Source organism: Salarias fasciatus, chromosome 15 (genome assembly GCF_902148845.1).
Source record: "Salarias fasciatus chromosome 15, fSalaFa1.1, whole genome shotgun sequence".
Lineage (NCBI taxonomy): Eukaryota > Metazoa > Chordata > Actinopteri > Blenniiformes > Blenniidae > Salarias > Salarias fasciatus.
In genome coordinates this window covers 12,281,672-12,300,968 of record NC_043759.1, presented here as the reverse complement: position 1 = coordinate 12,300,968, position 19,297 = coordinate 12,281,672, and the positions used below count along the sequence as shown (strand labels likewise).

The window sequence follows — 19,297 nt, the reverse complement described above, 5'->3', positions numbered from 1 at the left end:
TATTTGTATATTTACCAACTTCAGATGAGAAACCTCTAAGTTTCCAGCTGCAGAAATGCAAAAAAAAAAAAAAAAAAAAAAACAAAAACATTATCAAAGAAAACTTGTTACGTTCCACATTTCAATACACTTTTTGATCCCAAACAACAGAACATTATTTTCCCAGAACTGTTTGCTGGTGCAGAGCAATTTTCCGTCCAATGTAATTTAAAGGGAGATGACACATTTGCAGAACAAAAATACACAGATGGAGTTTGTGTTTTCTCTTTCTGTTGCTTTAGAAAGTAAGCATGAGCACTGCGGCCAGAGAGCTGAAAGTGACGTCTCTGCAAGATAAACCGACAGTCTGACTGACCCCGAGGCCTGGCTGCCACTCAGTCGCTCACATAAATGTGTGCGTGTGTTTGTGTGTGTTTGTGTATTCATCTATTATACTCTTGTGAGGACTTGAGTCGTTAGCTGCCATGGTTGTCATTATAATTGCTAACTGGTGACAATTAAAGGCAACTTTTGGGAGAACTGACAGGTTTATTCTCTGTTCTTGGGGTTAAAATGAATTTTCTGGACTTGTATGAGGCGGAGTCAGAGAATCACATCAGTAAATCGCGTTTTATTTCTTGTCAACCAAGACCTGATATGTATGGCTTCATAGAGAAAGCTGATAAACTCTTGAAGAGATGATGAACTAGAAATCTGGCACAGAACTGATGGATTTGATCATTATTTTCATCATTCACTTTGATTATTTCTGGTATAAACTGTTCAAATTATTCAGAGTAATCTGAGGAATACTTTTTAAAATACCCAAAAGTTCAAATAAAACATCTGACCCACGAACCGTTCCCACTAAAGTCACGTCTTCAGTTTCCCAGCTCACTTTTCCCTTCCTCAAAACTGCCCATTTCTTTTATTTTGTTATCCTCTGTGGTAAAGTTCTAGTTCAAAACAAACCTCAACAAAGACCAAGTCACTTCACCAGTAAAAAAAAAAGTCACTTCTGGCTGAACTGACATGAAATTAATCTCCAAAACTATTTTGTTTTGCCCTCACCATATTCCTTTGACTTTGGGAATGAGTTCATAGACTGAAATCTCATTCTGATAAATTTTCATAAAACAGAAATTTCACATGATTAAAGACATTTTACAGATTATATTAGTGAATTGCAAATTTCCTGAGATATTGAAAGAAAACCTATCATGAGTCGTGAATCTGCTGGATTTAAAACTGAACTAAAAAGTGAGTCATATAAAAAAAAATGAGGCTGAATGTTTCAATAGAACTTGCAGGCATTCTGCAAGATTTTTGGAAGAAACAGTTCTTTTTTTTGCCAAAGTCAAAGCAGATATGAAGATAAAAAACAACCCTCTGAGAGCTATAAAACCGACTTAAGTATTTTGTGGTGGGTGTTGCAGTTGAGAGGACTGATTCTGAAACAATCCATCTTTTGACACCAAGTGCGAGCTGGTCATTATAAATCAGGGTGCAGGGCAGTCGTCCACGCGGCCATCTGTTTACACTCATCTGCTTTTCTGCATCATCTCTTCATCTGTCAGCTGGACAGCCGTTCAACTCTTTGCATCCAATTCTTTTTTTTTTAAGCCGATGGTCTGCGCTGCCTGCTGGTTTACAGGCTGAGTGGCCGACGTGCCCCGGCGGTCTGGCCAGTCTGCCACGTGCAACACTTTTCGCGCTCCCGTCCTCTGCGACCTCAGGTTGCGTCACAAATCCAGGACTTTGCAAACATTGAGGATGTTGTGAAAGAAACGCTGCAAAAAAAAAAAAGAGTGCCCAGAACAATCTCACGCAGCTTTTGAAGGAACGCTGCAGACATATTATTCCAGATATCTGGACAAATAGATGACAGATCTACAGCTTGATGAAATCACGCTGTCTGGATCTCATCACGGAGAAAGATAGTCTATGAGGGGCTGCTATCACTTCCAGGACCCGCGCTCCTTCTTAACACTGAAGATAGTTCTTGATGACATTGCCTGAACCTTGGAGGTTGTGTCCTCTGTTGCTAAATGCATTTGAACACTATCAGATGCCTTCCTGATGGTAACATGATGGATGTGTGGAGAAACTGTTTCACTGTTTAGCTGATGATTCTTTTTTTTTAAATAGCGCTGATCCACAGCTGTTATTTGTCACAGAGCAAAGAATTTAGAGAAGATTCATCACTTCCTGATTAGATCTGCTGCTTGTTTTAACAAGAAATAAGGTTGAGGACAAAAAAAAACAAAAAAACAAAAACAAAATTAATGTAAGTTTCATTACGATGCCCCCAGTGAGTTTTGATAATGGCATGAATGAATGAAGTGTTTGTTAAATATAATTATCTGTGAAAACTTTAATCCCTTGTTGCCTTCAGGGTGGAAATCGCAGCCAAAAGCCACTCAGTGTAAAACTGCAGCCTCTTGATTGTTTTCTCCACCATTGAGGAAGTTGGATATAATTAACAACCATCTGTTGTCAGAACCTTTAAAGGAGTCACGTGTGGTTAAAAATAATAGTAACCATATAGGATTTAAACAAACAAAATGCATTTTGAACATCATGGGGTTTTAAAAATAAGTCTCCAAGGTTCTAAAGTACGGGGAAGATGCTGACATTGCTGCAGTTGGCTGTTCACAATAAACTGACCAAAGCATCAAACGTTGAACTTAAAATCGAAGTCAGACCCTTCGATCCTCTCGCATCTCACAAATTCTGCAAGCTGCTGGTTCATTCCATGACGGGGTCTCTTTTCAAGCAGACAACAACGGAACAGTAAGGCTGACTGATGCAAATACAAATATGAAAAAGGTTGTATCTAATTTGTTAAAAAAGTCTGCAGATATTTCATCAAAGAAATATACAAATAAAAACCTTTGCTAAATAGACATTTAGCTTGTCTGAAAAGAATCCAAGCTCTTTCAATTCAGGAAATAAGCTGACTTAAAAAAAAAAAAGTTGATTTAGCATAGTTTTGTGACATTGTTTTAATATAAAAATCACCAGATAATCACGCACTGGGAAATGTGGTGTTACGTATAATAAGGCAACAATGTGTGTTGAGCAAAAAGCCATCCTTACATCATACTGTGAAGAGCAGCTGCCTGTGAATGGAAAATCACTCCGTCAGCTCCTCTCAATGCTTGTTGAGCTCCGGGCTGATGAGGCCGTCACATCAGCAATCAGACACGAGCCAACATCTGAGGCCCTAACAGGGTCTCGAACAGCAGCTCCAGCTCAATCCTCTTAAGGCTGACCTTTGCCCTTCGTGGAAGACAGGTGACCTCAGATGTTTAGCCTGATGGAGGGTAATAATCCTCCCGAATACAAACTCATACTGTGCAGTAATAACGTTGTGGTTGCTCCTTAATGCAGTCTTAGGCTGAAATAGTCACATGTTTAGTTATAAAAAACTTCTATAAAAAGATGCTGATTAGGTTCAGGCACAATGTGAGCGAGCAACAATCCGGGTACCGATGACGTTTAGCACCGTGCAGACGTTTAAGGCAGGATGTGAGCGCGAGGTTCAGGGGCCTCAGGTGGCGCAGGTCACGCCGGCGTCCTCCACGTGGCCACAGTTGGTTTTGCCCCAGCCGGAGAACTTGCACTCGTGGATGATGTCTTCAGTCCCCGTACACGCCACGTCATCCATCCAGATCAGACCCGTACCTGAACACGGAGCACAGGGAGAAAACATCACGCTGTGGAAATTATGAGTTATTTTCACACATAGTTTTTTTTTTTCCCTTTCTCTATGCATTTCTGGATTTATTTTGTTCATACGCTGCTTGTTATAAAGACAGTTCATGAACTCCAATCACTGAAAATATGTTAAAAAAATTACGGGACTAAAGAAAAACTGTTATTCATGAATTAAAACTCTAACAAAAATAATTGATTTGGAAGGAATAACTTCGCATCTGGGCTCCAATGAGGGGAATTCAAGCTCTGTGGTTTCTCTGTGGGGCTCAGTCATGCATCAGTTTCTTCACAAAGTGAAACATGTTGGAGCCGTTTAGAAAACTAATGTGAAGTGTGAGGAAGTTTGTAAATTCAACATACAGTATAAAAGATCTTAAGCTATGACTCTAAAATTAAATATAGAATGTCAACATTAACATGGTTAAAAAGACGTTTGCGTACCCTCAGAGGTTTTTGATCAAACTGTTAAATAATACAGCTCCAGCTGGGAAGCAGAGCTTTTGGCAGAATTGTTTTCTTTCTAAACTCCAGGTTCCTGTTTGTACAAAATCACAGACAGTTTGAAAAGCTTCAGACACCCCAGTTATGAAATACTTAATGAAAATCAACAAGTGGAGCTTCAATATGTGATTCAGTTAGATTAGACCAGGAGATGATAAGTCAGTACAGCAGCTCGTGTCTTCGCTCAGCCCTGTTTCACAGACTGGCTGGATAACTCACTGAGCAAATCAGAATGAATACTAAAATATCGCAAACAATCACAGATATTTATAAAAGGACGAAGAAAAAAACATTTAGATTTAAAAAGATAAATAAATGACAACTATTCATGTTGAGAAGACACAAGACGATGCAAAAATATCACAAATTTAGTGAATAACCAAAACAATACATTAAATGGCGAACTTTTACACTGATGTTCAGAGACTTGCTCAACAAAACTTTGACACATGGAAAAGGGAAACTGAACCTGTAACCTTGCAACTGAGAGACAATGCGCTCTACCAACCAAGTCGGAGACACCTGTTAACCCACAAAATACTAACAGTTAAACTCCAGGTGACTAAAATGAGATCTAAAACAACTACAGAGAGCTGTAGAAGGACTGAAAAAAGACAAAATAATCAAAGAGGTAGAAAAAGATACCAACAGGTGCAGAAAGAAGAGAAAGAGACAAAATGATAAGGAAAGGATGAAAATAATGACACCTCAAGATCACAAATATAAGCAAAAAAATAAACAAATTGTTGTAAATATCAACTCAATGAGACATCAATACATGGAAAAATTAACGCCATTGCTGTGCAGTGTGAGTTTAGAGGTGATTGTGTGAGTTTCTCTCTTTACAACTGAGAGGTGAAAACTCTGCTTGTAATATATCTTCATACAGTTAGTTGATGTATTTTGTCCTGCTTTTTCATCAAAGATGAGGTAACAATAATTATGCAGGAATTCATAGGAGTAGAAATATGAACCATTCCCAAGAAATCATACTCTAAATAAGAAAAACATAAGAAAACCACAGAAAATAAAACGCTTATATTGGTGCAGAAAACGTCAGCAAAGTGACACAACCTGATCACTGAAGGCCATTTTTTGCTGGGAATGTTCAGGCCGGAGTCGTTTGTCTTTGCTCAGAGTATTTATGACCCAGCAGCGCCACGAGAAAACTGTTCTCTGTTAACTCCGTGCTTTAAAAGACTTCCAAGCATGATCAATAAAAACAAACAGATAGAAAACCGTCAGTTGCCTGGTGTACAAATGTTTTCTGGCAGCATTCACAGTAAATCAACTGTCTATTTGTTTCACGTTTGTGTTGGAGGAAGATGAAACATGTGCTTCGTGGACCCAAACAGATTTTCTGAAAGATGCTTGATGGCCCATGTAGAAAGAAAAAAAAGAAGCCCAAAAAGTTTCCAGAATCTCTTGCTGGGAGCATGTCCACCAGCTCTGCACTGTGTGTTTCATGTTGTGTTGTTGGATTAAAGCTTGATCACAACAAGAGTTTTGTGTCTTTTTTGTTGAGATAAACTGCAGCTCTGTCCTCAGAAGAGCCGCAGAGAGTAAAATACAGGCGGGTGACGTGTTTACATGTTTCTCTATCCCTTCAAGCTCTCTGAAAAGTGCTGACTTTCCACTGTGATTTAAGTTTCAACTTGCCTGCTTTGGTCTTTTTATTTCACAGAATGAATAATCCAATATATCATTTAAGGCTTTATGTCACCAAAAAACAGATACACTAAAGTGTTAAAAATCACGATGAGACTGAGATATTGATCAAAATGAGCCAAAAAAAGATGTGAAAAGATCACAAATGTAAAATAAAAAAGAACAAAAAAAAAACACATTATAGTGATCACACAGACACAAAATGATATCAAATGAATTAAACAGGGCACAATGATAAATAAAATGCTCAAATAGTAAAGAACTATAACTAGATAACAAGAGATCATAAAATGAAGCAAAAAACTCAAAAAGTACAACTGCAAAATGACCACTTAGTGACAGAAACTGACCACACAAGGACATAAAATACCCACAGATATGCAAAAAAAAAAAAAAAAAATACTCCCACAAAACCAGGAATTGAAGAAATGGAAAAATAACTTGAGCACGTATTTGTGAAATCTGATCAAAACGTTGCTGTGAAGGCGGACATCCAAATAAAACCAACAAAGTTTTATTAGTATTCCTGTTCCATTTTACAATTTGACATAAAGACGAAGAAAAACTGGCAGCGGCGCACCTGACATCTTGAAACCAGCATGAACCATCTCACACACACACACACACACACACTCAGCTGAGCCCTGGATGGAACTAAGACATGCACGGGGGAATGTGCACATGTGCCTACAGCGATCCTGAGCTCCGGTGTTGTTGCACATGATATGCTCGGCTGCAGAGGGTTTATTTTAATGGACGAGGCCCTTTAAGTCGGTTATTCTGGATTACGAGCGCACGTTTGACATCCCCGCTCCAACTTTATGACACCTCTCACAAATAACTCTTAAATCACTGTGTGAGATTTCAGAGGGGAAAAAAAACTTGAGCCCTTCGGTTACAGAGAGATTTACAGGACTGCAAAAAACACTGCTGTCTCTGGATAATCAATCAAAAGCTAATAAAGGCCAATTTTTAGCACGTTTGGTGTTCAAGAGATATATTCCTGTTCAACCAACTATGCACCAATTAGTTGGGTTTTTTTGTGTTAATTTTATTTCATGGTAGTCTAATTCATGCAAAACACACTCTGAATTTTAGGATTCTATGATTGGGTCAGCTGTATCAAATATTCAGCCCACATTCCAAAACCGGACCACCACAGAGGAGAAAGATTTGGTTACCCACAAGACGGCCTTTAAGATCAGAAGATTCCTCGTAGCACTGAGTCCGAGGACTATTTCTATTAGGATGTTAAAGAAAAATTCTGCTTCCTTATTGGTAGTGAAATTACTTTAACATCAAATCTACACTGTGAGGGGAACGTTTTGCGAACGCACAGGATGAAGGTTGCAGGCATCCAAAACCGGATTGGTTCCCGAACAATGAAACGCTTCCTGCACGATGGTTCTTCGGCTCGAGTTAAAAGCAATTAGAAACTACACCAGGATTCAGCTTCACTAAAGATGTGGATGAGGAATGCGTTGCGACACTGAATCCGGTTTGTCATCAAAGTTATAATGATTAACTTCCAGCCATGCGGCCACCAGTCCTTCCTGTCACACATGCAGGATGTGCTCTGTGAAAAGTGTGTTTTCCTGCTGTATTCTCACAGACATGGGACGTCCCACAGTTTTTCCAATGACTTTACAATAATCTCGCCTCATTCTTTGTGAAGCAAAACGTCCCACAGGTTGTCCAGAGGCTGCTGCAGGGAACATTAACGATCTTCATCCAGTTACTTAGCAGCAGTTTTTATAGTTGAACGGACTTTCAAGTTGACTGAGAATACATTTATGGCAGAGGAACCAGCAACCTCTGCTGTCACATGAGTTTTGTTACATCGAGTAGAAAATCGACTTCTGACTTTAACTATAGACTGCTGTATGTTACTCACAGCTCAAAATACATTTGCTTTGGTAACAATGACCAGTTTTAACTAAACTTGGACTTAGACTTGGACTAAGAGTCAACGAGGTTTGTGAATAAATGAATTGTTCTCGAAAAGTATGTTCTTGTTTGAGAAGAAAAGCCTCCATAGATTTTGCGAATGACAACGAAAACAGAGTAAAACAAATCACAAGCTATAGGATTCATTAGAAAAAACAACAAAAGAAGTACATTCCAGACTGGTTAAGATTGAGTCCAGTCCTGCTGTTCGTCGCTGCCACTGTCGCTCCCTGGAACGACAGTCCTGAACTTTCCAGACCTACTGGTAACGGGCCTGCCTGGACGGGGCGCTGCATGATGTAACCTCGAGGAGCGAATGAAATAAAATGGATGCAGAGCAAGAGAAAGAGTGTGACTGATAGAACCTCTGAGACTCTTTCTTGACGACATCTGGCTCATTCGATTTTCCCTATTAAATCAAAATATTAATCTCGGAGGCATTTCTGAGCCCTGCTCAAAGGGTTCCACGCTGCAGCCATAAGAGAACGCAGTTTGTAAAAAATCTGAATCACCTCCATCAATAAAATCTGACCGTGAGCCTGAGCTGCGAGTGAACGGAGGTGTTCTTCCTCACAGGAGGATGACGACCACGACGCGATCGCGGCACCTTCTGGTAACTTCATACCTTGTCCGAACCGTCCGGTCTTGTGAACGTCAACAGCTCCTCGGTATCCCAGCATCCTGCAAACCACGTCGCCGTCTTTTTTGTCCCAGACGTCGTCGCACACCGTCCCCCAGCGATTCTCGTGGAAAACCTCCACCCGGCCTTCGTGGCGGCCGGATCCGTTCACCAGCCGCACCAGGGTCTCCTCCACTGCGACACACGGACAGATAACCAGACGTTATAGTCAACACAGTAATCTGCTGCTGCTAATGCTGCTAATAAACATGTTATTTGTTTCTGCTCTATAAAACAGACCATTTTTATGAATCCAGTCTTGGCAGCAGGATTACAATAAAGACGCAGCAACAGATTCTCTTTTATTTATTATTTTTAAACGCTGGCTCAGGTTTGACCTCCCACTGTGTACAAACATTTCACTGACAGCGTTTAAGAGTTCATTAATTTTTAATGAAGCCCAGTGAATTTAATCTGTCTGATAACATACTGACAGTGTTTTTGGTTCATAGTGATGAGAGTTGAGTCAAAAATAACTCGATGTGACCATAAGTTGGCTAAAACTATCATTTTTAAAGACAACTGACCAATCAATTAATGCATGATCCTGTTGATCAAACTGACAGGAAAGAAACGCAAAGAAGCTGCAAACAAATGTAAAATATGTACACATACAGGTAGTTAAGGTTGCATTTTTTTCTCCATTTCTAAAATGGACAAATCTCTTAACTAAAAATAAAACTTATGAACAAAGAAAAACCAGCCTCATGGAAAAAAAAACACAACAGCCTCTCGGCCCGAACAAAGATCGTTACCTTGACTGATCGATAACTGGGAGCCTCCTGGAAGTTCGTACCTGCTGCTGCAGTCACCTGACTATAGTGTGGGATGACCCACTTTGGGAAATATGGGAGGTAAATCTAAAAGCCTGCTTTTAAATAACTTTCCAGCAGTATAATCTCAAACGAATGTGTGTGTGCGTGTGTGTTTATTAGCAGCCGCTTTATGGATATGCAGTTCATGCTGAAAGCACGCAGCAGCTGTACTTGTATAATTGACTTGATTTATCGCCTCTCAGTGGGAAGCAGGGAAATGAGGAGGTAAATACACACACGCACTCTCTGAATTATACTTTTCTATACCCGCTCATCACTGTTAGAACTGTTGACAAAGTGCTGGAGAGTAAAACCCGTCACACTATCTGGACAGGATATTGGTATCATCAGACCATCATAAATTTCAACTGTGTAGTATTAAACTCTCATTACACACTCAGCTGCTTGGCCCATCATGATTTAATATCCACCACACCTCTATATAGTATCTACTGCGCATATTTGTTTACTATTAATTTAATGTAGACCAGTGAATGAAATCCAGAAACTAGGTATGAGATCAAGCTTCGAGCTGAAATGAAGGACGGTCGGGACTGATCCAGCCACACATGCTCAGCCTTGAACGAGGGATGAGTAATTGAATATTCAATTACCTGAAACAGATGTGAAAACATTTTTTGCACTCGTTAAATTCGAAACAGTCTCTCCAAAGTTTTCCTTACAGTTGGGTAAAAACTGCAACACCCTAGAAATTGGCGTGAAGCGTCAGGGTGACGAATGGCTTTTATGATCAGTCGGTACTCCTCTGAAGAGCAGTTTACCTTCTAAATGTCCTCAAATGTGCTCTTACAACAGCAGAAGAAAAAAAGACTTTCCCAGAATGAATGCCTGCTAAATATTAACTCCCTGTACCTGGTTTCTGTCAACTACAGTGTGGGTTGCTGCTTCAAGCCAGCTCGCTTTATGAAGACGGCAAAACGCTGATAAATATTCAAGTACTGGTTCAAGATGGCGACAGTGTGGGCTGATTTGGTCCAGTAGACTGCATTGTCCTGAAACGTCTTTCTCCAGTCAAAAATTGATATAGTGTCTCTAAATTGTCCAAAATTTTTTTGCACTTAAAGCACCTGGACGTCAAACACATTTCCACAAAGAGGGACTCTTTACAAAGTTGTCCAAGTCAAACCCTAAAATGCTACTTCAGAAAAGAAAACACGCTCAACCGGAAAAAACATAGAAATGGCCGAGAAGATTTATTTATCAACATGCTAAAAAAAAAACAACCTTATTTGCCACAAACCAGCCAGATGTGTGTGGCAATAAGAGAGACAGCATAAGAAAGTAACTAATAACTCAATGTAAAACAGACCGAACAAACTGGAACCGCAGATAGTTGGAAAGAGAGCATCAGCTATCAATCTTAAAATGAGCCAGTAGTATCATGTCATTATCATCATATTAGGTATAATATTAACTTGTGCACCCTCCTTGACTGAATATATTGTTTTCATAAAGCTAAACTGTATTTTTTGTTAGTATTACATATAAAAAAATAAATTTAGAAAGAACTTTGAAAGATTGCATAGCAAATCTATTTATATGAAAAACTTTGAAGCACACTGAGCTCTCTACTAAGAACCCGCTTCATCTTTCTGAAACTATATACGTACATATTGCATTACTTTTTTACTTGTCTTTCTGTGCACAGCTGAATAAATCTGACTCATGAATCTTTCACTCCTCCACTCAGTATTCATCAACTCTTCATTCTTCTGAGAAAAGAGCTGCAGGCTCTTCAGGGGAGAGAGACAGGAGGAGGGTTCGGGCTCTGCATCGAGCAGCACATGTAGACTAATCACAACCATACATGCCGACTTCATAGACACACATTTCTGACACGAAGCAACAGCAGACAGCAGCACGGCTGAGTCATGCTGAAATGGTCTTTTTTACGGTCACTGGACGCTTCGGCTATATTGGGGGAATTTTTTGTGCAGATGAGATAAATATGTGAAAATAATGCTGAGCTGTATCAGCTGTTTTAATGTATAAAGGCAAAACATTTCTGGTGTGGAGAATCAAAAGTCAACATCTGATCATTATGACTGTTCAGCTGTAACTTTATGGGTCAAACTGTTGATTCGTCATGATTTCAAACAATAGGAAAACTAACTGCAGATTGTCTCTGTTTCTCAAACGTTACATTTGTTTTTAAACAAACTAATAAATCCATCACACTGTTGCTTCCTCTGTTTTCAGACATTAAAACCACATGATTAGGTCTGAGAAACCACCATCTATAACACTTAATTTATGTCCTTGGCTAATTTTTTTACATGGTAACAATTAGAGGTGCTTTTTCAAATAGTTCCACAGTTTTTATTTCAGTAGATTTAACAGATTCCAATTTTATTTCTAAAAGTTTGTCCAGTTATAACAGTTGATACAGTGAAGGATGGCTCCCACTTTTATGTTGTTGACGCCAAATTTTGATTCCACCTTCAGAACGCTGCAGTAGAAATAGAAACTCATGTGACCAGGCAACAATATTCCAATCTTACATTGCCCACATTTGCTGATCCTGTGTGAACTGCTGTCTCAGTTTCCTGATATTGTCAAACTGTAAAGTTTTTTTCACATATTCTTGTTTCTGAATGATGTTTTCAAGCACCTTGTTTTCTGTTTGTTTTCATTTTGTTGTTTGAAGCAACAAAATATAATAATCATGATAAAAAGGTCCCCATTGATCGAGTCAGGTTAACAGAATTGAACAGCTGTCCCTCACTGAAGCACAATATCCACATTGTTTCGTCAGCAGTGTTCGAGCTCATAGCTGCTTCCCTGGTTTAAACCAAAGTGGGAAATAAAAAACACTTTTTGTACTCAGGTCTGGTTTGCTTCATGCGCACGCTGGCATTATTAATCTCACACCAAAAGGTGTAAACAAAACACATGCATGGCGGCTTATTCTGAGACTTTTCACAGCAATTGTGGTGGGATTTTTACCAGCTATGAACTCACCCACAGCCGAAAAAAAAATGGATAAAGGAGTTGAAACAACAGCAGGAACTATTCAAACGCACACATAAATCATGCAAAGAAAAGCTGCTTCGGGAGTCAATCACGTCGCGTTTTTTTTGCTGTTACAGTTTTTTGGCTCGAACTATATTCAGTATTTAACTGACCCACCAGATTTCGTTGGCATTCTACGCCCAGCCCTTCAAGTGGCAGCGCACACGAATCCAGTAATCATGCCAAAGTTTGCTTTTTGCATTTCAACAGATGTGCATTTCAGAACATTTTGTGACAAGAATCTGGCTTTAAAATCCACAATATGATTATTCATAAGAACCGTTCCGTTTTGTAAAAGTTTAACTGTTATTTGGAGCTAAAGAATGACAATACATTCAAGAAAATTTCCATCGATATCATTTATGATGGAAGAGACCTGTGACCCTCGTGAGCCGTCGGAACGTTTGGAGTGGATGAGAGTTCACGGGGGAACGGAACGCTTTACAGAATTCACTGAGTTCAAAATTGTTTGGCAAAACTCACAGTTTTATGTGATTACAGTGACTTATGACCAAACTGGCCTCGTTTGACATAATAAAATGTGAACATGTTAACATGTGAAACATATCAAAACAAATTCAGCAACAAATAAATTAAATAAAAAGCCCGAGGAATCTTCTTTCAACTAAAACTGAAGACAATTATGTAATCAGGGTTGGTTTTTGGAGTTTTACCTTGCAATGACAAGAAGTAAGGATGTTTCTCTAAGTAATGATACCAAACACGAAGAGTCCTGGCCTCGAACTCATCCTTCCCTAAAACCTGACAGCTCCCACACTCAACAAAGTGGATCAACATAAAGCAGAAGCTCTCCTCAAGCTGTGCGCCTTCTCTGTAAAAGTGGGAAAACGACTCTGAGCCTTTTGAGGAATAATCACCGTTCCTGCTTGGGGGGGAGGGAGTCACCTAACCAGGTCCAAGTGTTGGTGAGCGCCCAACTGGTTCAAACCTCGGAGGCCGGGGAGGCTGCAACCAGAATGCGAAGGAGGCCAGATCATGGAGAGATTTCATATTACTAATGTTTATCTGGCAGGCGGGGAGGAGTCTGGACCGGACCGGACTGAATGGCCTCAGGACAACATCTAAGTGGCTCCATCTGTTCCTCAAAATGCAGATGTTGTTGTCCTTTATATCTCCTCAAATTCAAGTTTTATTCTTCTGACATGCTTTAACTCCGAACTCATGTTACTTTTAACTGAAGCAGAAGTTTTTCTTCTTATATTTTACTATATGTGATTATATCTTCGCTCTGCATGAAACGACACAAAAGGCTGATCTGGCTCTAAAATTCTTCCTATTAATGCTCATTCATGATTATTATCAAAAACGTCCCAACAGATCCAAGTAATAAATTTACCACAAAAAAAAAAAAAAAGGCTGTTAAGACAAAACCTGTCTGCTTTGAAAGGTTTGTAGCTTGAATTTTTTGTTTTCTTAACGTGGTGCACACAAATAGATAAAACTTCCCTGTGGGAGAGCGATGTTGTCTGTGTTCCAGCACCATGTAATTAGATCCAGTAAATATAAACTGGACCTATACTAAAAACCTTCAGTTGAGAGGAAATAAATACCGTATGGTCCTGTATCGAAGATGCTGGAGAGTAACACTAAACAGAGCTTAAACTGAACTTTCAGATGGATTTATGCATAAAAATACCAACATGGTTTTCTTATGAGATCAAGTTCCAGAAAGGAAGCAAATTTCTCATTAGAGTCAGAAAAAGGAAATAATTTTTATCCTGCAAAGGTGCAGAGTAAAAACAGCCTGTCACACATTAAACCCACTTTACTGAGACCCCAGAGATCAACTATCAAGTTGCCAGATGGTATCTCTCGTGTAATATGTCAGCTGTCAAAAGAAAATTACTTAAAAGTTTGTAATATGGCCTCACAATAAGTATTTTGTTATAAACCCACGGGAAAATGTCTTCCAAGAACAATAATAGGAAGATTGCTGGACATTATCCTTTGTCTTGAAAACCAAATCATGCAGTAAAGTCCATGTATGTCGAACAAATCTCTTGAACGGTTGTAGATCATGAGTAAACCTTGTTCAATCATTTCTCACATGAGAACATTTTGCTTAAATATTTCTGTGCTGGCAGGACTTGGTGAACAAAACCTGATCAAATAAGCTCAAATGCCACTGCGGCAGAGCAAAACTCTTCTGTTCATGCAACGCATATTTAGATTCAGCAGGTAACGCAGAACATGCAGTAGAAAGCTTGAGCAAAAGACTTTACATGTAGGAGAGAAATAATGTCTCTTTCTATTGAGACAATGAATTGCACTGAATGTTGGACATTTCTACAGACTTTGTTACTCAAAACCCTCCCAAAAAGTTGAGATCATTAAAATCGAATATGAATATGAATATATGAATTCAGGGTTTTTGTTTCTTCTCCCATGAACCCCTGACGGTTCCAAATGACGGATGTGCTGGTCGTTGCTTTTACACTGGTTTAAGTTTCTGCAAAGGCAATCCTTTCTGAGCTGTGATATCCAGTAAATGCCTCAATGGGTTTTCAAACAGCTGTCTCCTGACAGATGGAGGCGCTTCAAGACCTCCCAGATGCTTTTGAAACTGAAGAATAAGACTTCTTCAATCACAAGTCTGGTCTTTGTTAAAGTTCCCGTGACTGAGGAGTTACTTTTGATCTCAACTATACAATCACTACATTACTGTACTGCAGGGGAGCATTCAGACATTGTTACTTGGTACAATTTTAACTTTTAGCCCAAAAATTCATTGTTTAAGTCTTCAATGCATTGTAACTTTTACTTTTCACTAGTTTACTGTCATTTTACAGTTACCTGATTTTTGTGCAGTTCAACTTAAAGTAAATTATGTGTGCTTCTGCGTCATCTGTTGAAAATAAAGATGGAAAATAATGACTCTGAGCATCTCTTCTGCCTGAAGCTAAACATGTATATTTCATGTAAGTCCAGACACAACAGAAATAAATCATCCTTTCTTTGTCTCTGTGGCACAAACGGCCACAGTATCTGCATCTGGGCTACATTTGTGTTAAAATGGAGAAATATTCATTCATGCCATCGAGGCTTTCAACAGAACCAGAGCATTTCATCCTGCCGCCGACTCCAGACCCCGAGCAGCAGGTTCGTTCGGCGTTAACGCCCAACATGTGTGGATGAAGGCTCACCGTTCTGGTTAAATGGTTATACAGGTAGGGACTGCGGCTTTGAAGTTGGCCTCACGAGGCCTGTGACAGAAAAAAATGCATGACGCCGCGATCGGATATTTCTCTGGGCTGGTCCGCCTCCGTCGCTCCCAAACATCAAACATGGAGCGATGTGAGGAAAGAGCCAATCTTTGAAGGTTCGGTAATGGACAGAATCCAGGGGTCATGTGGTGGCAGGATCAAGACTTTTTGATCTTAACACCTCCCCATCATTCATCACAGCCCTGGTTATGCAACGAGGGAAGAGTATTGGGGGTTGAAAAGAGGAAAATCTGCAGCTTTGGGGATCCAGCCATCCATCTTCTGGAGCCCTCGCTCACAGTTAGTTTTGGGGGATATTAGCGGTTTTTCTTCTTACCTGACCCCAGTGCGGAGGTTTTGTATGAGGTTTCAGTTTTCCACCGCACAGCATATGCTCACATATAATGGGTTTGAAGTCCTTTTGATGTACAGCAGGACATGTGGCTCTTCATCACGTGTCGGAAATTGCGAGATTACACAGAAAAGAAAAGCAGATCTGCTGATCCTTTAAACTTCCCTCAGCTCTTTGGGCAGGATATCAGGTGAGCCAGAGATGTAAGAAGCCCATAAAGTCATCAGATCATAAATTTTTGTTCTTTTACTGTTGCTTTGGGGTCATATATACTGATAAATGCAGAGATAATACAGTCAAGGGACTTCAATGATATTTGTTGAACTTCAAATGTTTATGTGCATGTGCATCTGTCCCACTGTGCTTTAAAAGCTCTTTGTGAAATCATACTAATTTAATTCTCTTTCTACTTTATTATTTGGGATTTCTTTGTGAACCAACACATGTTTCTTTATAATCAGTTAATATTATCCACATGTGGTTGGTCTTCTTTACATTAGCTGTAATGTACTGTGATAGTAAACATTACAGCAGAAGTCTGAAGTATAAGATGGAGAGCAAGCAGAGTAATCGAGAAATGCGGTTTCTTCCATCTCATAGCCACTGAAAAGACAATATAAAGCTTTGGTATTAATTTTATAAGGACATATGATATCCAAGAGGATGGTTGAATTGCTGTTTTAATGGCGTAATGTACAAACTCTGAATTCCAAGCCCGCTGTTGCTATTTTTGAAGCTGAAGAGTTTTCAAAGGCGTGTTTTGGATGTTAAGTAAAATATGTCAAATAAGTGTGCACAATGCAGTGGGTTTTCCTGAGCGGTGCTGCTGGTTTATGAGGAAAGTCAAGCATTTTTGAGTTCTTGGCCGATATTTTTTGTTGCAGGTGGTCGTTGATTGGAAGGGCAGATCTGTCATGCAGTAGAGAAAGTGACAGTTGGCGCTTAGGATGGAGGACTGCAGCTGTACAGCAAATAACTGTTTCTGTTACAGTTCTGCTGTAAAACACTAAAAGTGCACTTTACAATCTGCTGTCTTGACTGGAGAGGCTGAGTCTTGCTGATGGTGACCGAAAGATTAAAACCAAATTACTAGAAGAAAGAAAAATTAAAAAAAAACATTTCCAAACTTAACAAGACCCTTTTCTTAATTTAACATGTGGACTCTTTGTTTTTCCTGTCATTACATAACCTCAGTGTGTGTTTTTAATATTTGAGTTTTATTCCATGATTACAATTTTTTTTTCTTTTTTCTTTTTCTTTCCCCCCCAAATCGAACTGGATCTCATTCAGTAATTCAAAAGTCAGGTTTTCCTGGATGATGCCTTCTTCCTCCTGACTGCCAGATTGCATCACCTCTTATTCAGCTGAGCTTTCCAACCTGTCCCGTCCTCTATTGTACTCCTCATTTGTGTCCTTCCCTCAATCTTATGTCTACAGGACTTTCCATACAATAAAATGCAGCACAAAGCGCTTTGCACAAGAATCAGTTCCATAAACTGCTCCAAACATGAAACACCCAATACGAATTGAACTCATGACTTTGTGGGATCATGTGCGACTCGTCTACGATGCAGCACTGACCGGCGGGGACTTCAAACGAAAACTGTTGGCTCCTACCTGTTTTCTCTCCATGCTCTCCTCGATCGCCTTTCTCCCCTTTGAATCCTCTTTCTCCTCGGGCACCTGAACACAGAGCGGTACCAACACTTCAAAAGAAAATAAATCACTGTTTTACTTAATCACATGTGATCAAATGGATTGAAAGAAAAACAAAAAACACATCCGAATGGAAGACTAAAACCCAACAGTGAAACCTACAGATGTTAAACATGTAAAAAATGTTTCATGACTCAATGAAACACAACTATAAATACATTTTTCAAGTGTTTTTCACCCAAATTTTGTTTTGAAAGCAGAATGGAAAAAAATTGAAAATGCTCTAAAGCCCATTCCCAAAATATTATCCCAATAAAATACACTTTTAACCTACCGTGAGTGTATACCGCCACATTTATCCTAATGTATAACACAGACATAACCGCAGTATAGCAAATATGGAGGCAGAAATAAGTGAAATAACAGACAGAAAATAACCCAAGTCTCCAGACTAAAGAGCAGTTTGATCAACAGGTTTACATTTTCAAGCCTTTTCTTTACCTCACACCCATTTCCTCTCCTTCATGCTCATCTGTATATTTTTAGGAGAGCCCTTTAAAACAGCGAGCCCTGTAATTGACTTGTGATATGGGCATAAATGTAAAAATTAGAGGGCCCCACCGTGGATCCTGTGTTTAATTTACCTCCAGAGTTTATAGCTGGGATGGGATTTTTCTCCAGTGGAGTGGTGACAAGGAAAAGACAAACACTTAATTTTTGCTGTTGATGTCTTTGAGTAAAATTAATCTGCAGATGTGTGTATTTTGGAAACGTTAATGAAATGAAAAACCTCCAAATCACTGTCACTAATTGTTTCATTAGTGGTTTCGGCAGAACGACCCACCTCCAATCAGCAGCTGAGAGTCATGTGTTTTTATTCCAAAATATAGCTTTAGTCCAAAATTCCCCCGAAGCATTAGAGAGTCTGTCTCAGTGCCCACGAGCCGTGGTTTCTGAAAACCACACGTCTGTTTTTACCATGAAGCTATAGGCGGATCAGCTTCGAGTGGGCATTCATCCCACCTTTAATTTGACTCATCTATTTTATTTTTTTCACACTCGATTGCCACACCACGCCCTGCCTTTGACGTCTCAGCTGTTACCTCTGCTCTGACCACATCATTACCGACTAAATGCCCTGCAGAAAAAACTCAAACATGCTGTTAAGCCCTGACAGAGCCACAAGAAACAACCTACACCGACAAATCTTTTAGGTGGCAGAGGGAAAAAAAGGAGGTTTTTATATTGTGAAGTTAAACATTTCACTGAGGGATTAGATTAACTACTACTATACCATGAAAAAAAACTTAAAAAGCATGTCCAATCTTTAATCCGTCCCTGCAAATTTTAATTACAGGATTTTTACAAGAAAAGTTGTACATTTCTAACTTTTTTAAAGTCAGGGTCTCAACTAGGTGAATTTATGCTGATCGGTTTACAGTACACAAGCATGCAGTATATTTCATGGAGAACATATTCAGGGTGTTTCGCAGATTATTGACCAGAGACTGGGCTTAAAATGCTGATTTAGTGGATTGTTAAAAATACATATCATCCTGTCAGAGCATGTGATTTCATGTGATTTCTAGTTTGTATTAACATGTTTTATTAACTTTCTGCTTTTGAAATCATCGTATCGTTTATGGCATAAATAACAATTCCCACTGAGCTGCTCTGCCTCAGCACCGAACTCTATTTAGAACAGCAAACAGACCGTCTCAAG

The 19,297-nt window shown here is 39.3% G+C and overlaps 1 protein-coding gene across 1 annotated transcript in view; it reads right to left on the bottom strand.

The window, feature by feature from the left end:
• Nucleotides 1–2,955: 2,955 nt before the first annotated feature.
• scara5 (scavenger receptor class A, member 5 (putative)) overlaps nt 2,956–19,297 on the bottom strand; it is a 54,793-nt gene continuing 38,451 nt past the window's right edge. Inside the window, exons 9-11 of the mRNA XM_030110318.1 lie at nt 17,536–17,601; nt 8,441–8,629; nt 2,956–3,666 (exon numbers count right to left, since the gene is read on the bottom strand). Of these exons, the coding sequence (XP_029966178.1) occupies nt 3,533–3,666; nt 8,441–8,629; nt 17,536–17,601 (389 nt within the window). The 3' untranslated portion in view covers nt 2,956–3,532. The remainder of the gene's footprint in view (nt 3,667–8,440; nt 8,630–17,535; nt 17,602–19,297) is intronic.